Below are 13,829 nucleotides of genomic sequence, written 5' to 3'. Positions count from 1 at the left end.
AGCAAATGGCCAGAGCACAGAAAGAAGGACTGACAGTTACATTATATGTGGTTTGGGGGGAAACATAAAGTGGTAAAACTGATAGTTTTATCTGGTGTTTTATGAGGGAGCAGGGGACCGATGGAAACAATCATCTGAGAGAGTCATATTTCTCACTGATAACGAAATGATATTTGAGGGTCTCTTCTGATAACACTTTGTCAGCACATCATTTGGCCAAGACCCAAAACTGGAGAAGCAACTTCTAGACTGCTCCAACGTTGCTGTTTAGCACGTTAAAAAGTTCCCTCCAGACTCTTCTCCAGGCTCTCGCCTCACTCTCTGTGAAAACAGGAGACTTGATTACCCATTTCCTAAGATTAGCAGTCAAGGTGGTGATAAACAGCTTATAATTTAGCAGAGAATGATATGCTTTCACAAGTAAATCATATTATCTACCCTGTGTCTTCAGGAGAACAGCTGTTTTATATTTTGAATGGCCTTTTCAATTAGAATATATCTTTTCTGATGCTACAGCAAACAAATCAGACTTCTTGCACTTTAGTAGTGTGATTACATTATCAAAATCCTCAGACATGAGACATTTTGGTTGTTTTACTCTGAACATTTGGTTTGAGTGAAACTAAATACTCAAAGCAAAGAAGTGAAAACAGCAGCATGTTACAAGACTTGGAAGTGAAACCATGAATCTCAGATTATTTAATTTCTTTTATATGTCTAAACAATCAGAAACTGATAACGTATCAGAATATTTCTCACAACTATATACTTTTGGCCATATAGATCTTTTTTATTAAAATGGGTGTTGTGGTGTTTGTTTGTTTGTTTGTTTTTCAGCCAGCAAATATTTTTAGAATCAGCTCCAAGTCTCATCAAAAAAATCTTCCTTCCCACAGCCAGGTCTTTTGGCTCTCATGGGAAACTCCCTCACAGCAGCTAAAGTATGCTTTTGAAGATAACAGCATTCACTATGCCTCATCTTGTTGGCAGTGATGGAAAAACAAGATGGATAGATGAAAAAAATAAATAGGTCTACCGTGGTGTGGAGTTTCTTCCTTTTCAAGCCTGGTTATCTATGTTGAGACTTTGCCTTTGGGCCCCTCCTGTGTTAATCATGCAAAGTATATTTGCTTGGTCAGTGAAAGGACAGATAGGGATTGTCATAAATGCCCAGGCTGGTAACTGCCTGGTATATCCCAAATGCTACTGATAGCTATGGGAATCCTGCAGTATGTTTTCTCAAGCTCTACTTCTGTGCTTGATTGTATCCTCTGGCATAGCCGCAATGTGTTCAGGCAGACACGATGCTCAACACAGAGCACAGCTAGAGACATTACATAAGCTCTTACTTCATCATATACAATGCTTGTCTAAAACAGTGACACAGTACACATGTCAAAAATAGCATATTGCAGGTGTTTACAAAGAGCGTGTCCAGGCTGTAGTCACTTTCTTTTAATATTTGTCATTGGAAATCACTAGGGCTTGGACAGTGATTTTGGAATGTCTCAGTAATAGAGAATTGGATGAAATCAGATGACTATATATCCTTTTAATATTTGAAAATATTTTTAATGTGTTGAAGGTTCTTTCAGTTAGTGCTTTCATTGGTTTCTGGTTTTGCCCCAAGACACTTCAACAAATGTTTTGGAAGTATGACTAGCCAATTGTACGGCCGGATTTCCAAATGTCACTTCACAAAGCAGAGCCATTGCCAGTACTGAGTGAACTTATGTTACCCCAATCACATGCACACATTTTCCTGGAATTGTAATTTTTCTTAAGTAATATTTCCCTAGCAGTTGAGGAAAGTATCCTAACATGGTTTCTGAGTCACATTGCTAATTAAAGTGAAAAGTTTTGCCTGTTTGTATGGCACATTCACTGTGTGCAATGTGACATATGATACAGCAACATGATGCAACTTTCTTGTAATTTAACACGACTCAGATATGATTCCTTTCCCAACAGCATGCAAATAGTGACTGCACAGTAGTGACAATGAGTTCTCAAAACTAACTCAGCATGCTTCTGGTCTAAAAAACGTGGTTCTGGCAAAGCCATCCTGACCTGATAATAAGCAGAATAATCACCCCTTTCCAAACCCATGCGGTGCCCACACTGGGTCACCAAATCCTATGTGTTCAAACATGTGCCCCAGTTTTTCTAAATGCCATTCTGCCAAAACAGTAAGAAGCCTAGGTGGCATTCTGCCACTGGCTGAATGGTCATACCCTTTAGGTCAGATCTGGGGTATAAATAAAACAAATATGCAGATATCCTTCAGAATGTTATTTTTTGTTAATGTAGGTAAACTAAAATACCATGCTGAATAGTTCTACTATTCACTGATACAGAAGCCCAAATATAGATGTTTCACAGAGATATTCAAGAAAACAACGAATTCTGCTTGGTCTTCCCATGGGCAAATGGGGTCTCTGCAGCTGTCATGGGGGCAGACAGAGTTTTGTCCCCATTCCCCAGGTCTCAACAAGAATTATGAAGATTTGTACAATGTACTGGGGAAGCAGGGAGCAGGTGGAAAGTTTTCTAAGTGACCGGCACATAGTGAGACTTATAAGGTTTTCATTAGGAAATGTATCATATCAGGTTTACCTCCTTGCAGCATAATAACTCTGGTCACTTCTTACCCCAGCTGTGCAGTCAGTTTGGGACTACATCTCAAAGTCAAGCCCAGGAAACTGTAATGGTCAGTTTTGTAACTGGACTTACTTGCCCTGTGAGAAAGGTCTAAAAGAAACACCGACCCTAATCATTTTTATCAGTGATAATGATAAAAAGTACTGTACAAATTCTTAATGAATAAGAATAAAAAGAGTTATCATCTACAACAACAGTACCTTAGTTATTTTTCCCAGGCAGGAAGACAGAAGATAAGACACCACCAAACCTTACTCAGATCTGAGTAGGGACATTAGTGACCAGAACAAAACTTGCAGCCACACCAGTAGAGATTTTTATAAGCCAGATTTTGAACCTTTTCCAAGCAGGTTATTCTTCTCCTATCCCTGTTTGCCTGCTGTGGGAGCTGCATCAATACCACCACATCAGTGAAACAAGGCAAATCCCTGTGGGGGAGAAAGCACAAGCAAGCCAAAGCAAACTGCCCTCAGACAAGCAACACTTGCTGAACCTGAGCTGATTGCTTGCCCTGATTGCTCTGTGATCGTGAGTTAACAGAAGGTCCTCCACAGCCCTCTGAACCTGCCTTCCTGCTTCCCCTGGACTTTACAGAGCTCCAGATGTGAGCCATGACTGATGTCAAAGTTTAATTAGTGCTGTCTTCATTTCAAACTGCTGAATAATGGACTGAATTTCTCAAATGCTGAATCTGATTAATCTAAACAGCCTGGTGCATTTTTCAGCACTGTGCTCTATACACAGACATTACAATCCCATCTGAGATGGACTGGACTGGAACAGCAGCTGGGAGGGATTTTTCTCATGAGTGTGAGCTGGATAAAGCAGCAGTGTGCTTGTAATTTCCTTTCCCAGCTGATAAGAGCCAAGGATGGATGCCGCGTGGCATGGCAATACACAGGGTTGTTGTCTTATCCCTCACTATAGCTTCTTCAGTCAGTAGCAGATAAGTCAGAACAAATTGGCTATCCCCACAACCTCCCTGATAGTTTCCCAGTCCTGAAGGAAAAGCACAGGCAAACATTTCTGCAGGAATGCTGCAAGTACATTTTCACATGTTTTTGGCTCATCATGCCTATCAGAGGTTGTAATCACAGAGAATCAAGAGCAGCAGAGACAATAAGAAAACACTTATGAAAACCACAATTTCATAATCATTATTTCAAAGTTTGTTAACTTTGAAAGGAAGCTGGATGTAAGGATGAAAAGTCTAATTTAAAGAGAGAAATTGTTTCCAACAATCTTCATTGAGTTTTTTCTAGCTGCTGAGCAGCTGACTGTACTTCCAGGAGCTGCCTTTGAGGAAGAGAATCTATGAGATAAAAGAACTGTTAGAATATAACTTTTCTAGAAGCTGAGCAGCATTTGCAAGCTGTTACTAGAGAGCTGCATAGATCTGACTATCTGAGAAACAGAGTCAGTGATAATCAGAGACAAAAGCTTACTCCCTGCTCTGCTAAGACTTGCTCAGGTTTCTTTGCAGAGCTGTTGTGGTTGCACAGACTGCAGCTGGCTTCAGGAAGGAAGAGATGCAGAGCTTCCTGATTCCTTCAGCTCATGGTGTGATGGCCCTCCAGTACCTCCATGCCTGCCCGAGGGCAAGGCATCTCCACTAAGGTGCTCCAGGGAACAACAATTGTGGGCAAGTGCTGTTTTGTTCTCGCCTTCAGCAGAGCAGGGCAGTAGCCAAGGACTGTGCAGCAGCAAAGGGCTTCTGCCTCTGTCCAGCTCCCAGTGGCAATATGAGACTGTTGAATCTAAGACCCATCAGAACAAAAATGTTTTTTTAAGCCTGTATCAATATTTGGTGCGGAGATAAAAAACGTTATTAGCTGTGGAAAAGGTGTGCATGTAGCAGAGAGCAGCTGGCTCCAGGGCTGAGCTTATCTACCCCCTCTGTCTTTTGAGTTCAGTGATACTCCCCAGGCCTATCGGCTGTGGGATTCTGTCTAATGAACCAAAGGAGACTTTGTTACAGGGAGAAGACCTCTGCAAAAAGAGAAAGCTCTGAGTTTGTTATAACTTGGGCATTATTTTCTTTTGCCTTCCCCATAATAAATAACATAAGGGCTAGAACAGGGCAGGGGGCATTGAAACTCACACACTCAGTGGGCAGGACTCTGTGTCCTCATTAGAGAGACAGCTTTAGTGCTGGAAGACAGAAGTAGGTCTGACAGACCATTGGGGCTTTTCCTGGCAAAAGTCACCTCGGCTCTGATGAATATAGGACATACGTCTTTGTATCTAATTTTAAAATTCTGGAAAAAAAAAAAAAAAAAAAAAAAAGTAGCCTATGTCTGTCATTGCTACAAGGGAGAGGAAAAAGGTGTTTGGGGGGGCGGAGAGGGGGGGGAACAGGAACAGCGACAGTTAAGTTTGTGGTTCTTTAGCTGTGGGATTTAATAATGTAAGAGACTGGCAGGACAACACTTCAACAAGGCATTTTTAAGCATTTCATGATGAAAAAAAAAAATGTTTAGACGTCAGAAAACCCATGTGGAAATGTAATTGTTCACTAAGGATTTAGTATGTCAGACTGGCAACCTGAATCAAATAACTGGAGTGTGACATAGAGGGATTACTGCCAATGTTGACGTGAGTTCAGCTGAGGAGTTGTGTCTGATACCTGCACGATTGCCCTGCCCCAGGCTGAGCTGCCTACTGCTTCCCATCATGAGACTGCTTCCAGTTGGTTATAACATCGCCAGACATTCAGTGTTCAAGCTGAAACTTTCCGTGCCAGATGTCTGCTTCTAAATGATTTTAATAACTTTTTGACTTAGTGGAACATGTCCCTGCCCATGGCAGGAGGGTTGGAATTAGATGATCTGTATGGTCCCTTCCAACCCAAACCACTCTGTGATTACTCTGTGATCCTATGATTTTCTGTCCGGTCAGAATGGTTTGCTCACAGTTAAGGATGAAGCTCCTTCTATAACTGTGCAAAAGCCTTTTCTGGCAATTTTGTCTTTGCAAATGTCCAGCATATCCTTGTGGTGGATAACAAATGTGAAGTTTTGACACCCAAGGAAGCTTTGTTGGCACAGATGTGCCTCCTGCACTCTCTATAAATATCCACCCAAATGTAATAGCAACAGCTCACGGATGCTCAGCAGAGACTTGCCAGAGGTTAGTAGCTAAACTCTGCAGATGGGGCTTGTGCTGACCAAACTCCAGCCTGGAGCTAAGCAGGACAAGGATGCAGACCAGCACAGGAGCAGCCCACAGAGCTGAGAGCTGGGACAACACCATTGCTCTCCCTCAGGCTCCTCCAGGGGCCAGGCAACATGGGGTAGGAAGATGTCAGATTTAAAGTGGAGAGGGAAGAGGAACATTGGCAGAAGAGTGCAAGACCTACCCAAGGAGCTTGAGAGCATCTGGGGTGATACAAACTAGAAACTGGGGTCAGGAAAAGGGAAAGGCAAGAAGTCCTGACCACGAAAACAAAGCTAGAAGCTAGGGATGGAAGAGGGGAACCATGATCAGTCAAGATGGGTTCAGCAGGGCACTGAGACTGTCACTGAGAAATTGAGACTGACCTCCTGAGGGTCTGAGGGAGGAGGAGGCTATCCCAGCCCAGGGGTAGGTGAGTGGGAAGGAAGGTGGCACAAGGAGAGGGCAAAGGGGATCCTGGTAGGGAAACTGACCTTAATCCAGGGAGGTCCAGGAATATGTGCTGGGAGCCACTGATGCTGGTACTGGAACAGGACAAAAATGAAGACAGGAGGGAAGAACTGGGGTCTGGTAAGCAGGGAATGACTGGGTTTGGTGTACACGTGGGGAACAAAAGAAAGTCCTGTACCCAGAAGAGTATGGTGTTCCTGAAGGGTTAGGAAAAGTCAAGCACACCAGAGATACTCTCTGAATTACAGCAGCTTGTAAATAAGCTTTTTAACCTTCACAGCATTATTGAGGATCACTGTGGCAGGGGTAAAGACAGTATTTAAATGCTTACCCCTCCCCCCCCCCCACCCCCCCCCGGAAACTCTATCATGTGATACCACTCTGACACCACCTGATAGTTTAGTCCATCAGCAGGTTTAAAACTTCAAGTATCCTGGGTTGAGCTTAGTTACCTGGTCTGCTCTAACAACGATAGAGGGGGGAGGCTTTCTATGCCTCATTAATTGTGATTAATACCTACATCCTGACCTTGTGGTTTATATACTGGCAATATTACTGTTGATCTTAAAGAACTTTTAAAAGATAAGATATGATAGGTTACTACGATACATTACTTCTGTGTTCTGCAAGTAAAATCTGAAACGCAGTTGGTGAGAATACAGATAACCCTGTGTACCATGAAGCACTGTAACATGAAGGACTTTCTGTGGGGTGTACTCACATACACACATGCACAAAAGCCCACATGACATAAATGCTAAAACAACCCAGAAATCTAATGCACTATGTTAAACATTAAAATAAAAATAATCACCAGCTTAGCCAAAGATCTTTCAGAAAGAGCCAGAACAAGCAGGAAGAAAAACAAACAAACAAACAATCAGTCTTTTCCTTTTGGTAATCACAAATTACAATGAAAACAATTATAAATACGCATATGTTGGCTAGGCAATGTCATCACAGTCAATAAACTATAAACCAGTTTAAATTAGCAAGAAGAGCTCTTGTATGTATGCAGGGCAAAATGGATATGGTTTCAAAATTTAATTAAAAGGCTCTTAACTAACTAGCGATTTGCTAACAAGCTGAATAAACTTATGTTCCACATGAGGGCAGAATTATCATCATTGCCAATTATACAGTGGTTAGTATTCTATATTAGAAAGTGCTTTCTGATTTAAGTAAAGAGATTCCTACATGTGAGTAAACAGTGACTTGTCATGCAGTGCAATGTATACAAGAATGAAGGCAATGTATATGAGAATTATTGCACTGGTCTTCATGCCTTCCAAGTCTTGATAGCAAAGGTTGTAAATTAAAAGCTTGTGAATGGTGAGCAGGCAAAGGCTTTAGCCATTAGTCATCCTGAAAACACATTGCTCACCACTGCTAACTTCTTGTGCTGGCAACAGAAATCTGCAATTAAGTACATAATTTAGCCTTTCTTTTCTAAACCTCAGGTCAACATGCAGTGCAGTTCACGGAATAGTGTGTGGTCATCTCTTGCAAGCAGGTTTTTTGAAGTGAAAACAAAACTATTAGCTTGTTTTGCTCTGTCAGTGAGAAACAAATAATTTGTTCTGGACCACACACTGAATTAATCATTTTTGGACACACTACACATGCAGAATCTTGTTCCAGCTTTTGTACTGATTTTTCTAAATGATTGTCCTGGCTGTTCTCACATTTTCTCAGAAAATTAGACATAAAAAAATCATACTCTCAAGGTGAAACTTCAGCTTAAATTTTCTTGCATGTATTGCATTCAGAATAAAGGTTGAATGTGCTCTATTATTACTAGTTGCTGCTTATTTTAAAGTCTTGGACAACATTTCCTAGTAAGACAAAAGAAAAACTTTTCTCAGATTTCTTGTAAACAAGTAAGCAACTGACGAACAAGTGTTTTTAGAGGAAAATTTTCAACAGCAGTGTTCTTACTTCTGAAATCATAAATACATGAAATTAAAAAGTGCATTTAAAAAGTATCCCAAGTGCTCTGACTTGTGCTTTTTTTTTTTTTTTGTATTTTCCTTTTGCCTTGCATGACTGATACTCAAAGTTTAATAAAAGAACAAAGTATATTAAAGTAATTAATAACAGCTAGTAAAAATAATAAAGTAATAAACAATTAATACATATTTAACTTCTATATAGTTTCTCTTTCCTCTATGGCTGCTAAATATCCATGCAACTGAACAATCACACAAACACACATACAAAAGCACACACAACAAAACAAAACAGACAAAATAAAACAAAAACAAAAAAAAAAAAAAAAAAAAAAAAAAACAAAAACAAACACCAAAATAGCAAGAAGCTCACCAGCTTGCACAAGAAATTTATATAATTCTGGCAATGCCAATAAAGAGATCACCTACCTTCACAGATCCATTCTCATACTCAGATCCTTGTAGCAAATGCAGAAAAGAAACTATGAAAATATTCACAGTTGCCCACGGTTTGTACATTCTGATGTTTAAAATCCACAGGTTACTACGCAGTCGTTGTCATACAGCTAGAGGCGTCTCTTTTGAAATGCATTTCTCTATCACCAATGCAGACAAGGAAAGATTCCAGTTTTTCTGTCATAAACTTGCAGAAGATTCCAAAATACAAGAGCAAGTATCTAGCTCTTTACTCTTCTAAACAATTATTTTGAACAATTCACCTAGACAATGCAATTTCTTAGAGTAGATTGTAGATGCACTTGAAAGAAAATCATGATAAGGGTTTAAATAGATTTCTATCTGTGTGTGTATACACATACACTCTCACAAGTGATCAGGTTTGGATTCCAGTTAATGAAGTTAATATATCTTCCATCAAGGCACAAAGAGGTATTCAAAATCCATCTGTGGTCCAGAAAACTGCAGAAATCTGCTCTATTCTGTGCTCCGTGTTACAGCAGCCTTTTCAGATGGCAGTGTAATGGCCAATGTTTTGAGCTAGAGAGCTGTAATCCAACTCTGTATTAAAACTTTTTTCACAACCTTCATGGAAGCTTGCAGAAGCATGTGTCTTAAATCTGATACAGACTTTGGCAGTAACACAGTCAAATTTTGGCTCTAATCCCATTTTGTCCCTACCAATAGCACAGCAGTTTTTAAACTAACTGATGCAATCTAGACTCCCATTATTTTAAAGAAGATTACCTGAAACATGAAACTTCAGCACACTTTTCTTATCCAGCACACAGATTTTAAGTTTTTTCTTTTAAAAAAAAGAGAGGGAGAGAAAGGAAAAGAGAAAGAAAGACCTTTTTTTTTTTTTTTTTATGTGGCATAGGGTTTTCTGGATAGATTTTTAAGAGGAAAGTTTAAAATTATCTTTAAAAACACACAGAATTTTGAATTTTTTAATGAAAGTTCAGGAAGCTACAGATATAAAAGGAATATATATTTAAAAAAAAAAAAAATTTCAGCAGAATAGAATCTCTCTTTCTGCCCCAAAATAAAAAGATCTGCTTGAATTTTCTCTGCACTTTTCCACAGTTTAAAACCAAAATAGATAACAAGCATTTAAATTTATAACATAGACAAAGGCTCTGATAATTACACATGTTAAATCTTTATTGCTGTACTCATGTAATATTTTATATTCAGGAGACTAGCTCCACTCCCACGCAGCTTAGGGTTTGCAGAGCTACAGTTGTTACCATAAAACAGTCTGGTAGCTAATATTTCACAGCGCTGCTTTCCTACCTTTGACTTCCAAGCAGTAGCTCTCTTAGATATAAGCCACATTTCTGTTTCTATCAGTAAGGTTGCATAATTTCTTCCTAAGTTTTCATGGACAAGTGGATGTCTGAGAGAAAATTATTTGAATCCGTTTTCTCCAGTTGTTGTCAGTTACCTGTGCCATTATGTTTTTAAAACATATATGCGGCTGTATAATTTTTAGTGTTGTCTTTCACCATTTGTTTTGTGAAAGCAATTTATTCTCCCTTTTTTCTAGCTGGTGGCTTCTTAGCCCACCTACCCTGCACTGGTTCGTGTAAGTACAGCAGGAGTTTCACTCTCAGAGCTACGTGAGAAAGTTTCTCTGCTTCTCCCCCTCTCACCTTGCCCCCCACCACACTTCCAGCTGTGTTCATGAAGTTTCACCAGCCCCACGCCACCAGGGATATTCTGTGTCAATGCCGTAGTCTGCCATTGAAAGACATCAACTATTTCATTCATCATTTCAAAGAAGCATGTTATCTCTTATGTATGGTCACTCTGACCTCATCCAATTTCCCCATTTCCCTTCTGATGCCGATAGCCATCTGCTTGCAGGAACTGAAACCCTGTGGAACAAAATGAATGCTCCTTAGCCTTGAGCACACTGCTTCAGCTCAAGGGACTAAACCCAAAACAGTCACTACAAGGTCAGGACTGCATGATAATAACTCTCTATTGACCTGTAGTTATCTGTAGGGGGTATCTGCCTCCAAGCTTCTCTCATTTATGGGGATCATTAATTGAACACAGATCCAGATTCACAACACAGTCAAGAAGCAATACATCCTTTGTGCCCTTAAGCCTGGTCACCGGGGTATTACTTACACACCCTGTCTCCAGCATGGTTCACGGATGAGCTTCTCTGTTCCCCTGGAAGGGCTGGTGCAAAGTTTCACCTTTTCTTCAGCCAGACCAGGTACCTAGAGCAAGCTTTCCTTCCAGCTGCTAGTCAGGCTGCTTCTGGATGGTGCCCTCGCACAGCATCACTACTCTGCTTCGTAAGGTGGCAGAAGCAAGGGACAACCCAGCAGCAGCACGGAGGGTCTTGAACACCAGCTGTGAAATTCCTCCTGCATCCCAGTGGGTGTTTAACTGCTTATAGGAGGTGAAAGGGCTTGGAGGGATGGCGAGTGAAAAGGCCTTGTGGTGGTATGTTCTGCAAAACAGTAAGGAAAGCACGTCTGAGAATGAGAGCACAGCTCAGCTCTCTGCTTTAAATCAAAACAGGAAGCGATAAAAACCCAAGGGCTCTCACAGCCTCAGCCTCACGGTGAGAATGGCAATGGCCTTTCCACCCTTGTGGGACCCACAAAACCTACTTCAGGGACTGTTAACAAACTAGCACTAGAAAATCAAGGCTGTTTGTTTTGGAAACACTGTAGGGAAACACCTCAATAATGTTTTGTTTGTGTTTTACTTCATCACTGCTATTTACCAAATTTAATTCTGAATCACAAAAACATTTGGAAAGACCAAAATTACATCTTTCTGGAAGCAAAATGTTCATCACAAAAGTCTGCCCAGCTCTGGCTTCAGTGGGCTTTTTGGCAGGAATACTGAACTGAACCTCTGGCACTGAACCAAATCCATTTAAAAGAGCAAGTTAGATGCTGCAGGCAGAAGATACACAATACTTAATCTCTCCCTTAGGGCTCAGACACAAAGACACCTTTTGCTAACCACCTGGACTTCAAACCTAGCTCAAGGATGTTAGTGAAAGCACAGGCAAAGCAAGAGAAAACAGTTGTTAGGACAGCAGAGCAACTCTGATGATGGACTTTTGGGAACAGCTTCCGTTTACCATCTGCCCTGCAGCCCCTATTCCTCCTGTCTCTCCTCTCCAATTTGGGATGTGAATAAGGGCTCTCTCCAGCACCATCTGAAGTCTACTCTTCACACACTTTTCTAACAATTTTTCATGCCTGCTGCTGCACTGATAACAACGTAAATAGTTCTCTAATGCTAACTCAGAAGTATTTTGAGATTACACTGCAGGTTGCCTGCAAGAGCAGTGAACAAACTTGCTGTCCGACCAGATGCCTCTTAGGACTATGACCTATGTTTTCTTTTACTATCTAAACACAAACGAACACTACTAGCACTACTAACTTTTGTTTTTATCTCCATTTGCTATTGTAAAACCACATGCTTAGTTCTGTGCATGGCTCTGCTCTGCATTTTTTTTAAAGCTAGCACTGTAGAATGAAGTACTTCAATAAATTTTACATGACTATTTGCATTACTGCACTTTGGTAGCTGAATATACAGCTCCATTGACACCAACAAAGCTAAATTCTGTTAAATGAAATGAGACTTCATAGTTTATCACTTGTGGCTTAGCAGTTGTTTCATACTATGGCAACCAGTAAGCTCTTTGCAGGAAAAACTTAAAATATTTGGTTTAGTCTATTTCAAATATTGATCAGTGCTGAAGTCTCAAATGAATGAACAATACTTATGAACACAAGTTTAAATCTCTATCTATAAACACTATATATTATTTATTCAATATTATTGTAAGCAAGCATATGAGTCTTAATTACAAAGTAACAGTTTCACATACATGCCACAGAAACCCCGATTCACTGATTGTCATATTTTATTTTTTTTGATGGAAGAGAACATAAATAAATAAAAAATAAGGTACATATACTTGTAAACAGACTGATCATATTTTACTGATACTTTCCTCTAATTTGTAAGATAGAATATGCAGACCAAATACAGCTTACTTATCAGAACTGCTTATTGAGTTGCATAGCAGGTTCTGTATTTAGGCTTTAGACAAAACAAACAAACAAACAAAAAACAAGCAAACAAACATATTTAGCTTATTTATTGCATGCTTGCATACCCAAAGAACAGAAGAATTTATTGTCAATACTGAACAACCCATATTCTTTAAGCTGAAATTCTTTCATCTGATAAAATAAATTCCTTTTGTTATCTCAAAATAGCATACCTGCAGATAGGTCCAGACCTGTGTCACTATTTGCCAGACAAAACAACTAGGGAAACACCCCAAAAATATCTTCACTGGGAGAAATGCAGCAAAACACACACAAAAAAGGTACTTTAGATCTTTTAACACAAGAGTAAACCACAAATCAATAGGAATACTCAGATAACATAACATTTGTGAGGATATGTCCTAAATAACTCCAATTTAATCGATCAATCTCAGATAGCAAAATTTAAATTGGAGATCAATAAAGGCAATTCATTGCCTTTACTTCAAATACCGTTTTATTCCACTACTTTGCACTTGAGAACTCTGCAAAGCTTCAAGTCTCAGCATGGAGTAATGTTCGTGGAACTAATATAATTCCCAGTGAAGGTCATTAAGTAAGTATTTGTAAGATGATTCTATGAGCAGATCTGTACGTTTCCTCTAAATAATCCTTACACAGAGGAACTTTTGTTTTCTTGAAAATTACACAGAAAAAGAAAAAATGGATCAATTATCCCAAATACTGCAAAAAAGAATCTAACTTATATTTAATATAACACTCATGATGCAGAAATTTGAGGCCACTGACTTAGTGCAAATTACTAAATTAATTATAAAGTGTTAAGTAGTTATTAACAATATGCTTAAATAAAGCAAAGTTTAATATAATAGCTACTGGAATTTCTGCCAAATACCAGTGTTCAGGACATCACACTAAAAGCTAAGCTGGGCTGATAGAAAAACACACAAAATCTAATAGCCAAATTCATGGCTAGGTGTTGCTGAAGCTGTGCTAGTGTGGTGGTGGGACAGTGCCCATCGGGCAGCCCCAGGACCAGCCCCACACACCAGTGTGGCACCTCGTGAGGTTACTC

The 13,829-nt window shown here is 39.7% G+C and overlaps 1 protein-coding gene across 3 annotated transcripts in view; it reads right to left on the bottom strand.

Moving 5' to 3' along the window:
* Positions 1 to 13,829, bottom strand: part of VEGFD (vascular endothelial growth factor D) — a 56,870-nt gene that overhangs the window by 20,943 nt on the left and 22,098 nt on the right. Inside the window, exon 1 of one of the 3 annotated variants that reach the window (XM_035327327.1) lies at positions 8,664 to 9,325. The exons of the other annotated variants lie outside the window; for them this stretch is intronic. Within the exon in view, the coding sequence (XP_035183218.1) occupies positions 8,664 to 8,753 (90 nt within the window). The 5' untranslated portion in view covers positions 8,754 to 9,325. Of the gene's footprint in view, positions 1 to 8,663; positions 9,326 to 13,829 lie in introns of those variants that run through there. 3 annotated transcript variants of the gene reach the window in all.

Source organism: Oxyura jamaicensis, chromosome 1 (assembly GCF_011077185.1).
Source record: "Oxyura jamaicensis isolate SHBP4307 breed ruddy duck chromosome 1, BPBGC_Ojam_1.0, whole genome shotgun sequence".
Lineage (NCBI taxonomy): Eukaryota > Metazoa > Chordata > Aves > Anseriformes > Anatidae > Oxyura > Oxyura jamaicensis.
The sequence above is the reverse complement of the archived record's forward strand: the minus strand, read 5'-3'. Positions and strand labels throughout refer to the sequence as shown.